We start from the raw sequence: 20,178 nt of genomic DNA, 5'->3' as shown, positions 1-20,178 counted from the left end.
CAGTGAGCTACTGCACCCAGTCAAGACATTTATTTTTTTTACACAGTATGTTTTAATGTTTTAATAATAAAAATATGATATTCCCATGCTTTTTTTAAAAACTGTTTCCAAAGGAAGAAAAAACTTAGATTGGGGTATAAAATAAAGTCTATATGTTACTCAGAAGACAAATATTTAAATCGACATTAAAAAGAGTTGAGCAAAAAATCTATTAGGCAAAACTAAATATAAAGAAAATGTGGTGATAATATTAACTAAGGTAAAATTTAAGACAAAAACATTAAAATAAAGCAAAGGGCATTTTAAGTTAATAAAAGATAAAATCCACAACTAAAATGTAACAGTCAAAAAACTGCAAACATAGCATCAACATTCTTAGTGTAAAAAAATCTTTAACATGCTCATGGTTAGGAAGAATCAATATCATGAAAATGGCCAAAGTAATTTATAGATTCAACGCTATCCCCATCAAGCTGCCATAGACCTTCTTCACAGAAGTGGGAAAAAACCACCTTAAACTTCATATGGAACCAAAAAAGAGCCCACATAGCCAAGACAATCCTAAGCAAAAAGAGCAAAGCTGGAGGCATCATGCTACCTGACTTCAAACTATACTAAAAGGCTACAGTAATCAAAACAACATGGCACTGGTACCAAAACAGAGATATAGACTAATGGAACATAACAGAAGCCTCGGAAGTATGCCACACATCTACAACCATTTGATTTTTGACAAACCTCACAAAAACAAGCAATGAAGAAAGGACTCCCTGTTTAATAAATGGTGTGGGAAAACTGGCTAGCCATCTGCAAAAAGCTGAAACTGGACCCCTTCCTCAAACCTTATACAAAAATTAACTCCAGATGGATTAAAGATTTTAACATAAGAACACCATAAAAACCCTAGAAGAAAACCTAGGCAATACCATTCAGGACACAGCCATAGGTAAGGACTTCATGACTAAAACACCAAAAGCAATGGCAACAAAAACTATAAGGAAAAATGAAAATAGTTGCTGAGAGACTTTTTTGAGACAGTCTCACTCTTGTCACCCAGGCTGGAGTGCAATGGCGTGATCTCGGCTCACTGTAACCTCCACCTCCTGGGATCTGGCAATTCTCCTGCCTCAGCCTCCTGAGTAGCTGGGATTAACAGGCACCCACCACCACACTTGGCTAATTTTTGTATTTTAGTAGAGATGGGGTTTCCCCATGCTGGCCAGGCTGGTCTAAAACTCCTGACCTCAGGTGATCCATCCGCCTCAGTCCCCTAGAGTGCTAGGATTACAGGAGTGAGCCACTGTGCCTGGCCAAGACTTTAACATTCCTTTCTCTAAATTTTTAACACTTTAAGAACTATAAATAAGCATTTGAGAGACCTGAATATATACTGAAACACTGCATGTTTGATAATTATATATTCAGGTCATTTATCAAAAAATGAACAAATAAAATCAACCTTATTAAACATGAATGTTTGATTCCAAACCGACATGAAAACCTTATGGCTGTTTTGGTTCTATTTTTGGATTTTTCATAGAGACAGGATTTCACCATGTTGTCCAGGATGGTCTCCATCTCTTGACCTCATGATCCACCCACCTCAGCTTCCCAGTTGCTGGGATTACAGCCATGAGCTACCTCGCCCAGCCACCTGACCCTGACAGCTTTTAAGGGCAGCAATATATGCCTAATTTCCAAAGCAAAGAGTTATTTTCACAGTCAGTAAATCTTCACAAAAATTCTATCTTCTCTTATGTTAATGTTTTGGGAAGAAAAAAAGGCAAACCAGGCAATTGGCACTTTTGTCTACTACAGCAATATTTTCAGAGAAACTCTGATAACTTTGATAATACATATTCTTAATAATCAAGCCTTCCAATAATCTGCATCACCAGCATCATGAATTCATCTCTCATTTATAGCCTGCAGATTCACTCAGTCAATAAATGTCAATCAGGGTCTCATACTGCCACTGCTGTGCCATTCTCAATCAAGTTTACAGAACACTTCCAACATCTAAAGAACCAGGTACTGGGTGCCCTTTGATTTTTTCATTTAATTTTTAAAATTAAAATACTACATGCACATGGTTAAAAACTTGTTGGCCAGATGCAGTGGCTCATGCCCATAATTCCAGCACTTTGGGAGGCCCAGGTGGGTGGATCACTCAAGCCCACAGAGACACAGGTCTAAAAATATTAGGCAGGCATAATGGTGCATGCCTGTGATCCCAGGTAATTGGGAGGCTGAGGTGGGAGTACTACTTGAGCCCAGGAGTTCAAGGATGTGGTGAGCTATGAACCCACCACTGCACTCCAGTCTAGGTGACAGAGTGAGACCTTGTCTCAGGAAACAAAATAAAATAAAATTGTGCTGAAAGGCTGATGACAAAAACAACTGTCTGACCCACTCTTATCTAATCTGCCAGTCTAGAAGCCAAGAGGCAACTCTAGTTACTTCCGTTAATTAACTGATCTTGGTTCTAATCATTAGTGCTACTATTAATTTTTCCCCTCTAATGTCTTGTTTTTTATTTGCATTTATTCACTTTCAATAATTTCAACTTTTATTTCAGATTCAGGGGATACATGGGTAGGTTTGTCACATGGGTATATCACATGACACTGAGGTTTGGGATGTGAATGATCCCATCACCTGAATGCTGAGCATAGTAGCCAATGGGTAGTGCCCTTACCCTCCCTTCTCTTTCCACCCTCTAGTATTCCCCAATGCATCATTCCCATCTTTAGGCCCATGTGTACCCAATGTTTAGCTCCCACTTATGAGTGAGAACATGCAGTATTTGGTTTTCTGTTCCCATGTTAATTCTCTTAGGATAATGGCCTCCAGCTGTATCCATATTGCTACAAAAGACATCATTTCACTCCTTTTTAGGGCTGTATACTATACGACTTTATATAAGGGATTTGAGCGCCCATGGATTTTGGCACCCTCAGGAGATCCTGGAACCAATCCCCTGTGGATGCTGAGGGATAACATATAACCCTGGAAGGCTGTGTGCATTTCCAGTCAAGTTAGGGACAAGACAAAGATGTATACTATCATCTTTATTATTTAAAGTTATTCTGAAAGTCTTATCATTGCAATTATACTAGAAAAATAAATCCAAATAGCAAATATCAGGAAATCAACTTTTTATCACTGACAGGATGATTACTGTTTACCTAGAAAATTCTAATAAAAATATGTAATAGTAAGTATATAGCCAGTAACAAAATAAATATATACAAATGAATTCTTTTCTAAACACCAATAATAACTAGTCAAAAATATAGCTTTTCTTATCAATAAAAACCAATTCGAAAATATAACATAAATTAGAAAAATGAGACCTATTTATATTAAAAATATAAAATACCTAGGAATAAAACTAAAGAAAAAAATACCAAGAACATTTATGACTAAATCTTTAAAAGAAGATCCTCAGAGAGATTTGTTAAAGTGTACAAAAGTACAGCTAGTCAGGAGGGGTACGTTCCAGTGTTTTATACCATTGTAGGATGACTATGGTTAACAGTAATATATTATGTAGTTTCAAACAGCTAGAAGGGGGATATTGACTCCCAGCACGAAGAAATGATAAATGTTTGAAGTGATGGATGCCCTAATTATCCTGATTTGATCACTATACATTATATGTATCAAAACATCACTAGGTATATATAATTATTACACATCAATTTAAAAAATTATCCACCTGGAATCCCTTGTTGGAAAAAAATTAAATGTAATTTAAAAAAAGAAGAACTCTCAAAATGGAGAGACATAGCATGTTCTCCTAAAAAAGACTCAATAATGTAAAGATGTCACTCTACCCATAATAAAATTATAATTTTAATGTCATCCCAACCAAAATTCAAAAATGCCTTGTTTTCTTTTTTCCACCTTGACAAAATAGACTCAAGTTCACCTGAGATGATAAATAAATTAAAATAGTCAAGGAAACTATGACAAAAGAAGGTGCATTTGTACTACCAGATATTAAAAATATATAATACAAAACCATCCAATCTAAAACAGGGCAGTACTGACACATAAGTAGACAGATCAATGGACTTGAAGAGAAAAACGAGAAATCAAGGCCAAGCATAGATAAAATTTAATAGGTAATTCAAGATAAAGGAGATTATAATTAAGGTTGTTAAGGCAAATAATAAACCATTCTGAAAAAAATAGCATTAGAACTTAACATATAGTAATAATTTCTCAGTGAATAAATAAAAAATGCATGTCAATTTAATATTAAATGGATATACAGAAATATTCTACTAAATTAGAGAGATATGTATTAAATTAAGAAATAAAAAATACTAGAAAACAATGATCTGATACTATACTGAGAAAGGTCTCTCAAAAATATGTAAGTTGGAAACCATAAAGGAAAGAAATAACAGATTTCAGCATATCGAAATGTAAACATGACAAACTACTAAAAACAAAAAGAAGAGGCAAGCAATAAGCTGGACAAAAATATTTTCCACATATGATATATGACATTATATATAAGTTAAAGTTCTTTAAAACCAGTAAGAAAGATAAGCCAATTTTAAATGGACAAAGAACTAATCACAGAAGAAGGAATGACCTTATATAAACACAAAAAGTCAGTATCACTAATAAGCAAGAAAGAGTAAAACAAACAGGAAAGCATTGAAAGCTTTAATATAATAATAGCCAACCTCGACCATGGTATGGTGAACTCAAAACACGTACACACGACTGGATGGCAGCTAAACTAATTCAAACTTTTCCAAAGATAAATTTGGTAAAACTATATCTAAAACCTTAGAAGTATGCACACGACTGTAATAGTATAACCTCAAAAAATGATCAGGGATGTTCTGAAATTTTTATTTATAAAGTCATTTGTCTCATCATTGTTTATAACACCTGCAACAATCAAGTTTATTTAGTTGCAAGGACAGGCACAAAAATATATGGGTCTTCTTGTAAAGAGAAGTGAGAAACAGAAGTGGAACCGAAAACTTGGGAGAAACTGAAGTAACCTGAAGGTTCACCCATCTGTCTTTTTCATGGGCTAATCAGTCAATCACATATTTTCCTTCTCTCTCTCCTCCAACTGAGTTGGTTTCTTCAACTTACTCAACAATCCTGCTCCCTCTTATCTCTTGTATATGGCTTAAGGCTGCCACATCCCTTTCACTCTAGTTTCTACCTCATGGCATCTCCCAAAGAATTCTTACAGTTTCTGCCCACACTCTTAATTACCTTCCTTAATTTTATATTCTCCGAAAAAGGGTATTTGGCCCAGGGCATCTTCTCATATAAAACCACTGGTAATAAGTCATGGGCTGACTGACTTTGGCCTTGTATCTAATCCAAACAGCAGAGGTCGGGTGATCAGGAACATGGGCAATACAAGCTCTGTGACACTTCTAGTATAGAGACACACACAGACACACACCCCAAAATTCAGGACATCACCAAAGTATCCCAATAACAGCAAACTGGCTAATAAATTGTAGCATATCAGCAGGGAGGGAATCATGCACAGTATATTGCAAAGTGGAAAACATAGGTTATCTGACCCCAGTAAAGAAATATGAATGATAGAATTATAATTCTCAATTTTCTTGGTGACTCTGTATTGTCTAAAATTTCTATAATGAATTTAGATTACTTTTACAATCAGAAAAGAGCAACCACTTACTAAGTATAATTTTTTTTAACTTTTTTCATTTTACTTTGTAAATAAAAAATATTTTGATCACCTTTCCAGCACCACATTTTGTGCCTTCATTAACCATCCCAGGATCTGGAACATCTGATCCTAGCTGGAAATCCACACCCCAACATGTGGTGCCTCGACTAGGCGTTTGAATAATAGCAGGCACAATTCCAAATACAGGCATTTCTTGTACATTCTCACACTGAAGCTTTCCACACAAAGCATTCCTATAAAGAGAGCGAAATAACACAACATAAAATGATTTCCAGTATATATAACGAAAGAAAAAAATTATATATTTGCATATGGACAGAGTTTGCTGCTATGGAGGGAATCTCAACAGAGAAAGTGTAGGAGAGCAACAGAGGTCAAAGTAGCTTTCTTTAAATATGGCAGAAAAGGGAAAAAAAGAGGTAAGTGGATGCTAAGATGCAAATAAGGGTACCAGGTGGTACTGATGCTGCTTCTTTTACCACACCTAATCTTCTTCACTGTCTGTCTAGAGCTCAAAAGTATAACTAATATAGTTGTTTCTAGGTATAATTTTATAAGTTCTATTATACAGAAAATAACAGTAATACCAAAATTCAATTGTGTCTTCTCACAGAGTTATGATAAGGAAGAAATTAGATTCTATAATGCCAAATAAGAAAGGATTCCACCCCTCTTTGCCTGGCTAACTTTTGGTTACTTACTTTAAGAGTCAATTCATCAACTCATTAATTCATTAATTAAATATCAGAACTCTAGGAAGGCTTCCCTGACCATAATCCTTATTGCTAAGGCTGTGTGAATTAAATGCCCTTCCTATATCCTTTCATAACACTCTAGGTATTTCCAACAACAACTCCTATGATGTTATACTGAGATTTCCTGTTTCTTTGATTGTCATCTGATCCAAGCACCTACTCTATATCTGAATCTTCTCTATTATATCACTCCCCAGTCATCATAGGATATTTTTCCCCAGTATCTCTAATTTACACCCTCCTGAAACTGCTCATTCTAGCTACCATCACGTGTTTGCTTATCATGTTAAAATCTACCTTTGTATAACATTTTCTCATTAGTCCCAGATCTTCCCCCAACAGACTACACAGATGTCTTTTCCTACTTTCACACAGCAACTATTTTAGGACAATTATTATGCATCTCCTAAATACTTACTTCACCAGGTCACTATCCTACAATCACTTTTCATGCAACAAGGATGTTCCCTCCTAAATATGTTCCAGTTTGCCTCACTGCCTCTTGAAGCATAGTGCTCAGAATGGAGCATGAAATTTCAGTGAGAGCCTGGTGAGCAAAGGAAAAAATGGAGCTCTTATTTATTCTAGATACTGTACTTCTATTAAGTTCAAGATTACAGCTTTTATAACTACATTATATTATTGATGTCCTTAAATATATCACTAACTAAAACTCCTATTTAATTTTTGCATGTGCTATTAAGTCTTCATCTTCCCTTCATCCTGCATTTAAGAGTTAATAACTTTCTCCCACCTTTACATTTATTCTTACGTCACCATTTATTTGCTAGCTGACCTGACAGAAGTTCTTAAATTTTCTGAGCTTCAGTTTCTTCAGCTGAAACAATGAGATAAATGACATCTATTTCACATAATTTGCTGAAATTAGATATGAAAACCTCAGAAACAAAGTGTAACATAAAGCAGACCTCAGTTAAAATCTGTTGGAGCCTACCAAAATTCACATTGCTATGATACACCCATACGTAGGCTTGGTGATACATTAAAGATTAAAGGAGGTTTGGTGATGTATTGAAGAGTACAAAAAAATACTCTTGGAATATAAAAAGCTGTTACAAATCATTAAAACAAAGAAAATCACTTCATCAGGAAAATTAGCAAAGATGTAAACAGGGAGCTCATAAAATAAGAAATGTAAATAGCCAACAAAACTAAGAAGAGATGTTCACTGCTTTACAATGCTAATAGAAAGAAAACTCAGTTATAACCCTAGTAAAATAATTGCTCCAGGCAAGGATCATCCTTAAAGTGAAACACTGGTAGGGAACTGGATAGTCATATGGCACAATATCATCACTCCACATATTACCTGATAGCTGCAATTTTAAAAAGCATAACTCCACAAGAGCAAGATCTGGTCACTGCCACTTAGTATCACTAATATTAATAAGACTTCCCAGCACTAAGTGACTCCTTGATATAATGCATTGCTTATGAACATCCTCACCAAAAATAACTAACCTGAATTCAACTAAGATTTTGGGCTTAGGGCCAGGTGTGGTAGATCATGCCTGCAATCCCAGCACTTTGGGAGGCCAAGGTAAGCAGATCATTTGAGATCAGGAGTTCAAGACCACCCTGGCCAACATGGTGAAACCCCATCGCTACTGAAAATACAAAAATTAGCCAGGCGTGGTGGCACACACCTGTAGTCCCAGCTAATCCAGAGGTTAAGGCATGAGGATCACTTGAATCTGGGAGGAGGAGGTTGCAGTGAGCTGAGATCACACCACTGCACTCCAGCCTGGGTGAAAGAGTAAGGCTCTACTCAAAAAAAAAAAAAAAAAAAAAAAAAAGGATTTTGGGCTTAACTTCTGATTTAAAGAAAATTCAGATGATAGAAACAAGTTAAGCAGCACCAAGAAGAAACCAAAACAAATCCAGAACATGAGCCCCCTGGCCCAGCCATTTCCATAAGTCAATGTCACTGAAAAGAAAAAATATCAGTCTAGAAGGGTAGGTTAGATTAAAAGTGACTTAAGTGACATAACAACTAAATGCAATGTGTGATCCTTGATTGAGTCCAGATGTTGAAAAATACCAGATATAAAAGACAATTTGAGGACACTTAGGGAAATACTGATATTGATCAGATACTAGATATTAAGAAATCATTCATTTTGCTAGGTGTGATGTGATCATGTGAATGGCCTTATTTGTTGAAGATGAATATTGAAGAATCTAGGAGTAAAGTATCATGTCTACAATTTACTTAAAATGGTTCAACAAAATGTAGATGAAGCAAATAATGATAAAGCATTAATAATGTCTTGGTTTAGGATATACTGGTATTTATCACACTATTCTTTCTACTCCTCTGTGTATCTGGAATTTCTCTTTTATAACACTTGAAAAGATGACACTGTCTACGTACTAAAAGATGACCCTTTCAGTGAAAGGAACATGTGGCTTATATTTATAAATGTGTATACACACGAAAAAAAATACAACAAAAACTTAAGGGCGTATCTCTGGATGGTAGGACCATATGAAATACTTTCTTTAAATGTTTCTAGATGTTTTTGGTAGTTTCAAAGACTAGCAAAGACTTTTCTAGATTCTAGATGCATTCTACAATGAGGATGACAATAAAACAGTGATGATGATGATGATGATGATGAATTTGACAATGAGCCAGATATTCTTCTTAGTACTAACACCCATTAAGTCATTCAGTTCAAAACAATACTTGGAAACAGGTGCCCTTATTATCTCCATTTTACAAGAGAAAAATGAGGTATGTAAAGTGAAGTAACTTGTCCAAAGTCTCAGAGATATTAAGTGATTGAACCAGGATTCAAATCCAAAGAGTCTAACTTCAAATGTATATTCTTAATGACTATATTATTTCTGTATTACTAATTATAAAATGCCTCTTAAATGAGCTATTCAGTAATTTTTAAGTCTAATAAGTATAGTTGATATTTTCAACAAGATATTCATGAAAATATGATATCAGACAAGGCTAAAGACAAGAATATGGTATATGTCTAGCAAATTCTCTCCAAGTCTGCATTAATCCACTTATCCCTAGATTTTAAATCATTTCATTCAATTGGTTATATTAATTCTACACCCATTCATTCTTCATATCATCTGCACCTTCATTCATTCAATGTTTAATAGGCAATTATTATGTTTCCTCCAGGCATTATGCTAAATGCAAAAGATAAACGTGTCACTGGACCATACAGTTTAGTCAGAAAGACTGATAACAAAAGAGCCACATAAATAATGAAACAAATACTTCCAAGGAATATTCCAGAAATGAAAAGAATTTGCTAGTAATAAAAGGGCCAAGTCATCAGGAGGGCATAACAATCCTAAATGTGCATGCACCTAGTAACAAACTTAAAACACACACAGCAAAAATGTACATACCTAAAAAGAGAAACAGACAAATCCACAATCATAACTAGAGACGTCAACACACCTCTCTCGGAAATTGAAGGAACAGATACAATACACACACATCATAGATATGAAAGATTTGAATAAGACTATTAATTAATTTGACATTTATAGAATAACATCTCTAACAACTGCAGAATACACTTTTTCTTTCAATTACACACGGAACATTCACCATATATATTCATCCATACATTGGTCTGTATGGATGAATGTTACATGTGTAATTGAATAATGCACATCTCAGTAAATAATGCACGTCAATAAATTCCAAAGAACTGAAGTCTCAATGGAATTGAACTAGACACCAAAACCAAATAGATAAACCAACTACTTAGGAATTAAGCAATAGGCTTTCAATAACACGAGTCAAAGGAAAAAATTCACGGTGTAAATCAGAAAATGTTATGAACTGAAAAATAATGAAAATCTAACATATCAAATTCTATGAAAAAGAGGCAAACAACATCAAGAACACCTGTCAGAGGGAGAGCTGATCCTACTGAGAAAGTGAAAGAAGTCTTCCACAGGGAAACCACACTGCACCTGAGATCTGGAGGATGAAGAATTGAGCAGGCTAAGAGGGGAGAAGACAGCATGGTGAGCAGAGGGAACAGCAGCTGCAGAGCCCTGTAGCTGCAGACCACATGCAGCCTAGTAGGGACAGAGCCTCTCACAGAGGAGGCAATGAATCCATGAAAATAAACAAAATTCCATGGGGTCAGGGGAGAAGAAGGACATTCTACACAGTCACCAAAAAAAAGATTTCTTCAAGAAGGAGAAAATGGCTAGCATAACTGAATGCTACTGACAGGTCAAGTATAATAACATGAAGACCTAAAAACGACTGTCAGAATTAGTGGCATGGGGGTCATTGTTGCTATTTCTTCTTAGCAAGCACTGTTTCACTGTAGTTGCTTAGCCTAAGAATAATTTCAAATATATAAAATGTTAGTGTGAGGAAGAAAATACCCTTAAATTAATGAACATATGTGGATTGAGATTATAGATGACTTTTTCCTCCTTTGTAATGTTTTATTATTGTTTTATAAAAAGCAAATGTTAATTGTAGAAATATAAAATGTTTTAATTCATCGTTTTGAAATTATACAAAGCTAGAAGAAAATAATGAAGTTCAGAGTTGATTCTGCAGGTACCTTTTTCTAGAGACGTAATCTTTTATTGAATGGAAAATGAAAACTGTATTTAGCTGAGGTTTTTATTATTAAACAAGGATAAACAAAGAGTCTAAAAACCACTAGATTGTAGTTGCTGTCTAAAAGGACAAATTATGTTACCAGTTCTTTTCCTAACACCAGAGTCTCTCTGAAGCTTTGTATTGTAAAATGTTTGAAAAGTTAAGCATTTAAGGGGGGAAAAAATCAGTGGTCACAGGGAGCAGTTGTAAAAGATACTAGAGATGGCCAGGTGTGGTGGCTCATGCCTGTAATCCTGGCACTTTGAGAGGCTGAGGCAGGCAGATCATGAGGTCAGGAGATCGAGACCATCCTGGCCAAAACAGTGAAACCCCATCTCTACTAAAATACAATAAATTAGCCAGATGTGGTGGCACATGCCTATATCCCCAGCTACTCAGGAGGCTGAGGCAGGGGAATCACTTGAACCCAGGAGGCAGAGGTTGCAGTGAGCCGAGATCATGCCACTACACTCCAGCCTGGCGACAAAGCAAGACTCCGTCTCAAAAAAAAAAAAAAAAGATACTAGAGATGACAAATCTTATCATCTTTCATATTCCATTATGACCTCATCTCCACTTACCCAGTGGCACACTTCTTGTATTCATTGCCAGAGAAACCACAATTGCCAAATCTGTCACCTTTAGAATTCACTTCAATGAAACAATCTTTGGGGGCAGCCTTGGCTTCTGTAATATTAAACATTTAAAAAAGAAAAAAGGAAAAAATCGTTATGGCAATTTAGTTTTAGAAATAAAAGTATTCCCTACAACAGTCTAAACACCTGGATGAACGGCCTCAACACCTCAGAAAACCTTTCGTGCCTTACACTTAATCCGTTTTTGTTGCACGTCTCATGTGTAACAACAAAATGCAAAAATAAAGCTTAAGTTACACTTTAAAGTTAGCCTAGACTCAAATACTCAGGTCTTAAAAGGAAAGCTATTAAATAATAAATTATAAATAAATTAAAAACCATGCACAGTATGGTACCATTTGCAGCATATTCATTCTCACTGCTCTCACATATAAATCAACTGCACCACTGGTTAGATCAACTAGGAAGGGTTAGAGAAAACACTGCCAGCTATTGCTTTTGCTTTTTTCATTTACCACATATGGATGCTTGGTTTACATGTCCCTATGAATTAGATAAATTGACAAACACTCATGACAGATGACAAACTATCAATCCATTCATGCTTTCCTTTTTTCCTTTCTTTGTTTTTTTTTTTCTTAAGAGGCAGGATCTCACTATGTCACCCAGGCTGGAGTGCAGTGGCACATTCATAGCTTATTGTAACTTTGGACTCTTGGACTCAAGAAATCCTCCCACCTTAGCCTCCCAAATAGCTAGAACTACAGGTACATGCCACCATGCCTGGCTAATTTTTCTTTTTATTTTCTGTAGAGATGGGCTCTTACTATGTTGCCTGCACTGCAAGATGCCTATTTTTAAATAATAAAAATGTTTTCTGGCTACTAAATTGGCTAAGTTTTAAAACTGAAAATACTTGATGTTGGAAACATTTGAAGAAATAAACAGTCACTTATAGCTAATGAAGGTATAAAGTGGTATAATATTTCTGGAGATTATGTGGAAATGTCTTAAAAGCCTTTAATACAGCAATCCTGCTTCTGGAACTTTATCCTGAAAAATAAATGGAAGCCACAACTAAACTATATAGATATTTACTGCTAACACTGTTGACTGCCTAAATAAATTATAGTATATCATTAACACAATGTTGTATAAAAATGCTTAACATGGAAAAGTTTTCACAATTTATTGTTAGTATTAAAAACAGGTAGTTACATTTTAGCTTTTCTTTTCTTTTTTTTTTTTTTTTTTTTTTTTTTTTGAGACAAGGTCTCATTCTGTCGACCAGGCTAGAATGCAGTGGCAAGGTCATAGCTCACTGCACCCTTAACCTCCCAGGCTCAAGTGATCCTCCTGTATTAGCCTTCTAAGTAGCTGGAGTGCAGGTATGCACCACCACACCTGGCTTTTTTTTTTTTTTTTAAGTGAGGCAAGGCTCACCTGCCAGGATGAAAGGGGGCAGGTTTTAAAGCAGTATGTCAATATGATCCAATTTTCATATATTATACACTCATAAGCATAAAAAATAAGTGAAAGATGTTCATCAAATTTTCAACAGTGGTTACTTATCCAGAATATTGACAGGAGAGGAAATGTTTATTTTCTACCTTTTGCTTATTTGCACATTCAATATTTCAATATGTCCTATTCCCATTTAAGAAGTAAACCAATGTAAGTTATATTCTTTTAACAACGTCTTTAATTAAAGTCTAGCAATAGGTCTTCATCAGCTCACCATGCTTATGGTGGCTGAGATTACGGTTTTGCTGCTTTCTGTTGTGTGACCTCAGGCAAACCATTTAGCTCTCTGACCCCTGCCTTTCTCATAAGGTTTTTTTAAGGCCCAAATTTGATAGTAAGCCTCAATACCTTCTCTTTTGTTAGCTCTCAAGTTCATCTATTTAATATTTATTTGGTGTTACTAAAAATACAAGGAATTTGAGAATGCATGAGCTAGTGAAAGACTTTTAAGTCTTTATTCTCCACAAGTTCAAAAGTTCAAAGGAATAAAAACTAGACCCATGTTACTATTACTAAATCTTCTAAGAAAAAAAAAACTAGACCTGTAACACCAGAACTGACTGACTTATCTTTAAAATCAGAAGCTATCAACAGACCTCAGGTAAAATGTCTAAATACATGCATGTATTTTTCCTCCCTCTTAAAATCACACAAAAGCAAAGAAAGTAGATTCTTTTTTAATTCATAAACTCATAGACAAATGAAACTGAGAAAGGAGACTGCACAAAACTGTAGAAGCCGAAAAGAAATTGGTTAAGTAGTAAATGACTCAGTGTATCTCAGAAAACGAAATCTTGAGCTAGCAACAGAAAAAACTGAGATCAACCCTTCTTATACCGTAGAATTCCTCCGAGATAAGAAACTGGTAGTAAGCGGTAACTCTGGACATAGAGAATAAAGAGGAACAGGTGGCAGGAATAAAGAAGAAAATTTTAAAATCCGTTTAAGAAGCAGTTTGACCCACAGGTCACCTCCCACCTTTGTGAAGCCAAGTGACTGTCTCTTCTCTACCCTGACAAAAGACTGGAGGTTTATTTTCTGGAGATAGTAAAATACAAGGTTCTGGGACTCAGAGATTATCAGGCACATTAACAAGCATAGAAAATGTTCTAAAAACAAGGGGATGAGCTGAGCATTTACCTACCTATACTGAGGTCCCAGCCTTATTCTCCCTCACTTCCTATTTACTTCCCAGAATGCTGCCTTGCGCCTTCAGGCTGCAGATAGATAAGGTCTTCATAAGGGAATCTAACCAGCCCAAGATGGAAAAAGTCTAAAGATGTGGGTTTTGGCATTTTCCAAATTTTAAAGTTCAGCCATATCTCACCATCTGCTACTTACTCTCCTCTCTTAGACCAAGGACTATCGGAGAGCTGAGGAACCTGGCTGATGTGAAAGACAGAAATTCAAACAAAGAAAAAAGGTAATGTGGAACAGAGGTTACACAGAAGAAAGAAAACTTTTTAAAAATTGTGATTAATATATTGACAGACATGAGAGAAGATGCTTCATGCATGGAATAAAAACAGATTATTTCAGGCCAGGTGTGGTGGCTCAGGTCTGTAATCCCAGCACTTTGGGAGGCCAAGGCAGGTGAATCACGAGGTCCAAGGCAGAGGGATCACGAGGTCCAGAAATCAAGACCATCCTAGCCAACATGGTGAAACCATGTCTCCACTAAAATACAAAAAATTAGCTGGCCGTGGCAGCATGTGCCTGTAATCCCAGCTACTCAGGAGGCAGGGGAATCACTTAAACCCAGGAGGCGGAGATTGCAGTGCACCAAAATGGTGCCACTGCACTCCAGCTGGGCAACAGAGCAAGACTCTGTCTCAAAAAAAAAAAAGAAGAAGAAGAAGAAGAAGAAGAAGATTATTTCTTAAAAAGATATGGGGAAAAAACTCAGAGAACATAAAAGAGTTCCTGAAAACTAAAATCATAGTTCCTGAAATGAAAAACAAAATAAAAGAATTAAAAGATAAAGTTGAAGAAGGTGCTCAGAAAGTAGGTCAAAAAGAAAAACACAGATAAAAAGACAAGATAAGAAAATCCAGGAAATCCAATATACAAATAATATATGATCCAAGAAAAGAAATCACACCAAAAAAATGAAAAGGAAGAAATGTCCAGAACTAAAAAAAATGAGTTCCCAGATTAAATGTACCCACCAATTACACAGCACAGTAAATAAAAACATACCCATATCAAGGCATATCACCTTGAAGAGGTGATTTTTCTAAGCTTTTTCAGAGGGGATAAGGGGAAAGCTAGGTACAAAAATCAGAATGGCTTCACAGAGTTTTCAACAACAACTCTGTAAACTGGAAGACAACAAAGCAATGGCTTCAAAACGGTGACGGAAAATGATTTCAATCCCCATCAAACTACCAATCAAGTATTTAGTCCAAATGAAAGCATTTTCACACTTGCAGGATCTCAAAAAGTTTACCTCAAATTCACCCTATTAGTTTCTGTAGGAAACTACTGAAAGGAAAGCTCCATGTAAAAGGAGGAAATAAACCAAGAAAGAGGGTAATATGGGAAATGCAAACAGGAGACTCAAAAGGGAGAGAGCCAACAATTCACCTTCAGGTTACGGTGAAAGATCTCAGGATAAATACTGAGACAGAAATACAGAGTGTGATGGTTAATTTCTGTCAACTTGACTGGGCAATAAGGAACCAAGATGTTTGGCCAAACATTATTCTGGGTGCTTCTGTGAGGATGCTTTAGGATGAGATTAACATTTAACTTGGTAGACTGTATAAAGCAGACTGCCCTCCTTATTATGGAACCCCTCACCCACTGAGTTGAAGGTCTAACCAGAACGAAAAGGTTGACACTCCCTTGAATAAGAGAGAATTCTTCCTGATGGTCTTCAAACTGGGATATTGGCTCTTGCTGGGTCTTGTCCTGCTGGCCTTTGGAATGCAACTTACACTACTGGCAATCCTGGTTTTCAGGCCTTCAAACTTGGTCTGGAACTAAACCTTCATCTCTCCTGTGTCTCCAGCTTGCCAACTCATCCTATAAATCTGGGATTTTCAGTTGCTAACCATAATCACATAAGCCAATTGCTTATAACAAATAAACAAACATATATATAATATGTATATATCTGATTGATAATTGCAGTCTAACTAATTCAGATTTGGGACCAACAATGGTTCCAGAGGAACAGAACTTTGAGAGTGAGTTTTCTTAACCAGTTCCAAGATTTCTAGAATGGGCTATCTAATCTGATTAGATTTTTAAAGACACTTATGACTCCATTTCCAAAAGTAAACACAGTACTGATAGTTCATGGCATGATATGGTAATTTCAGTATAAAAAAACATCACCACTAGAGACTCCTAATCAGAGAGAAGCAGCAAGGATCTGGGTAACTATGTATATGATACCTTCAAACATTTTTCTCATACTAACAGTATGAGATTGCCTGGTTGCTCCTTATTTTACTGGACAAATTAGGGAAAGATAATAAGCTTAGGGAGCTTATTGTCTTATTAACAATAAGCTCACTATTAATTTCTGTTCAAGCACCATATAAGTGACCTGAAAGTTTCTGTGTGTGCCCTAAAGGACAGCCATATTGCCTGTAGTTGCAAAGATGAGACTGCTGAAAATCAAACCTAGAATCTTATCCTGTGACTCGCTGAAAGCAAATTGAACTCCTAGCCTTGTAGGGTATCTACTGTTAAATTGAGGGTATTGATCGGTAAGGAAAAGGAACTGGATCTTGAAAGTTGGAATGAGGACATATGGAGTGACCTTGATGGAGCTGGGTACACTGAGCCTCTAAATTCTCTTTTTTTTTTTTTTTTTTTTTTAAAGAGTCTTGCTTTGTTGTCCAGGCTGGAATGCAACAGCACAAATCTCAGCTCACTGCAACCTCCACCTCCCAGATTAAAGTGATTCTCCTGCCTCAGTCTCCCAAGTAGCCAGGACTACAGATGTGCACCACCTCATCCAGCTAACTTTCGTGTTTTTAATGGAGATAGGGTTTTGCCATGTTGGCCAAGCTGGTCTCTAACTCCTGACCTCAAGTAATCTGCCTGCCTCACCTTCTCAAAGTGCTGGGATTACAGGCATGAGCCACAGCACCTGGCTGAGTCTCTAAATTCTGATGAGTCATCTTTGCCCATAGAAATAGCCTCTCTACCATCTGAGAGGACTAACCTTGCATTGCCTGAGGAAACTGTAACAGCCTCCCTGGAGGCAGCTGCCATGCAAGACAATGCCAATTTCCCTCAGGATCCACCTCCAACATCCCTCATTGCTTCTAAACCTATAACCAGACTGGAGTCACAGAAAATGTCCCTAAAGGTGAAGTACTAAGTACGACCCATTAGGAAGTTCACCACACTCCAAGACTACCTGAGTTTTCTAATTTACACGGACAGAAATCCAGGGAACATGTGTGGGAATGGATATTAGGGTGTGGGATAATGGGGAGGAACATAAAGGTGAATTGGAATGAATTTACTGATGTAGACTCACAAAGCAGAGAGTCTGCATTGAATGCTGCCATTCAGGGAGTTAGAAAGTTCTCTAACAATTTGTTCGGTTGGTTGACTGAAACGTGAATCAAAAGGCAGCTCGCAGTGAGCAAGTTGGAAATGCAGGGCCTATGTCAGTTTAATGCAGAGAAAAGGATTCAAAGTCTGAGGGAGACTAAAATGTTGGGGTCTATGTGTCACTTAAGATCTACTTACCTAACCTGGAAGAATCCAGAAAACACACTTTTCACCAAGACTGTAAGAAATAAGTTTGTAAGGGGAGCCCCAGCATCCTTGAAAAACTCTGTGATTGCTCTTATCTGAAGGCCAGACCTTAAAGTAGAAGCTATGGTCACTGAGTTGGGAAAGGTAAATGCAATAAAAGTATCAGATCCTAGGTGATAACAAAGTGTCAACATTCAACCACAAAAGCAAGATGGGCCTGGTTACCATAATGAACAGCAAAAGTCAAAGCAGCAATCAGAATAATCTGACCCATTCAAAAACTATGGCATTGGCTAGTTGATCACACTGTTTCTGTCTAGAGTAGAAGGAAGACAGGAAGCTTGCCATAGTCTTACTTGATCTGTACAAGTAAGAAAATTCTAGGCCAAGTAAACAAAAGTCTAACTTCAATAATAAAAACAGAAAGTCACAACCTCTTAATCAATTCCTTAACTTGAGCCGGTTTACAGAAACAGAAACTCTCAAATAAAGGCGGGGTAGGTCTCCCTAAGGAATAACCCCCCTATACACTGCCAAAACTTTATACTATTAATCATTATTCCAGACATTTCCAAGGGACCTGTGGCCTTTTACCAGGGCAATTATTATGTACTGAATGTTTGCATACCCCTTCAGTGTTTATATACCCCACAATTCATCTGCTGAAGCTCTAACCCCAATGTGATGGCATTTAGAGATGGGCCTGTGGGAGGTAATCAGAGTTAGATAGGATCATGAGGATGGGACCCTTATGATAGGAATGGTGGCCTTATAAGAAGAAGAGAGAGACTCCGCATGAAGAATCAAATTGACTGGCACTTTGATCTTAGACTCCCCAGCCTCTAGAAATCTGAGAAGTGCCTGCCATTTAAGCCACACAGTTTACTGTTAGAGCAGCCTGCTATGGTTTAAAGGTTTGTCCTCTCTAAAATTTATGTTGAAATTTGTCATTGTGACAGTATTAAGAGGTGGGACCTTTAAAAGGTGATTAGGCCATCATGGCTCTGCCCTCATGGATAAGATTAATACTATTATAAAAGGGTGTGTTTGGCTCCACTTTGTCTCTTGCCCAACCACCTTCCATCATGTGATGACTCAGTAAAATGACCCTCATCAGATGCTAGCACCTTGATCTTGGACTTCAAGTCTCCAGAAATGTGAGCCAATAAATTTCTGTTCACTATTAATTACCCAGTCTGTGGTATTTTGTTATAATAGCACAAAAACAGACTGAGACAGAATTGATAAGACTAAGACACTGTGCACTGAGAAAACAGAAATAATTAGACCTTTCAGGAACACAGAACACCCCCATATCTGAAATGATAATTCAGCAGACCCAAAATATCACTGTGGTCAACAAGTCAGAGTAGGGGCTTATGAAGTCAGGTGATTGATAAAGTTTTACCGCAAATCCATCTCACAGCAGATCTAGTGGGTCCCTAAACCCACCTTGTGGGTTTTTCCCATAGTTTCAGAATGCATAATTGAAACAGACACACTCAGCAGCTGGCAGAGTCACCACACTGGTTCCCTGACCTGTGCAGTGATGGCTATTATGGTAAGAAAGGCCAGGTGGAACCCACTAGAACTGACTCTACCTAGGAAAATAGCCAAAAGCAATATCATCTTTGGAGGGAATGCAGATTCATGTCAACATCAAGGACTTGAAAGATGCAGGGGTGACAACTCTCATCACATCCTCATTCAACTTCCATATCTGGCCTGGTCTCCAAGACAGACAGATCTTGGAGAATGATAGTAGATTATTATAAGCTTAGCTAAGTGGCAACCCCAATTGAAGCTGCTGTACCAAATGTACTTCATTGCTTGAGCAAATTAACACATCCCCTAATACATGGTATGCAGCTATGATCTGAAAAATACCTTTACCTATACCCATCCACACAGCCTACCAGAAGCGGCTGCTTTCAGCTGGCAAGGCCAGCAATACACCTTCACTGTCCTACTTAGGAGGAATATCAACTCTATAGTTCCATGTCATAATTTGGTTTTAGGCATCTTGATTGCCTTTCCCTTCCACAAAATATCACCCTAGTCATTGAAGACATTACGCTCATTAGACCTAATAAGCAAGAAGCAACTACTCTTGACACTGGTAAGATATTTGCATGACAGAAAGTAGAAAATAAATCTGACAAAAATTCAGGGGCCTTCTAACTCAGTGAAATTTCTAGATGTCCAGTGGTGTGGGGCATGTCAAGATATCCTTTCTAAGGG

The 20,178-nt window shown here is 36.8% G+C and overlaps 1 protein-coding gene across 2 annotated transcripts in view; it reads right to left on the bottom strand.

Moving 5' to 3' along the window:
* The window catches only part of ADAM9 (ADAM metallopeptidase domain 9), a 121,033-nt gene that overhangs the window by 32,618 nt on the left and 68,237 nt on the right, over positions 1 to 20,178 (bottom strand). For both annotated transcript variants that reach the window (XR_013525623.1, XM_008979358.5), the window contains exons 15-16: positions 11,674 to 11,779; positions 5,757 to 5,940 (exon numbers count right to left, since the gene is read on the bottom strand). Coding sequence is in view for 1 of the 2 variants with exons in the window: in XM_008979358.5 (XP_008977606.2) it covers positions 5,757 to 5,940; positions 11,674 to 11,779 (290 nt within the window). In the remaining variant the exon portion in view is untranslated. The remainder of the gene's footprint in view (positions 1 to 5,756; positions 5,941 to 11,673; positions 11,780 to 20,178) is intronic.

This window comes from Callithrix jacchus, chromosome 13 (assembly GCF_049354715.1).
Source record: "Callithrix jacchus isolate 240 chromosome 13, calJac240_pri, whole genome shotgun sequence".
NCBI classification, from domain to species: Eukaryota; Metazoa; Chordata; class Mammalia; order Primates; family Cebidae; genus Callithrix; species Callithrix jacchus.
This window is presented reverse-complemented; position numbering and strand designations above follow the sequence as displayed.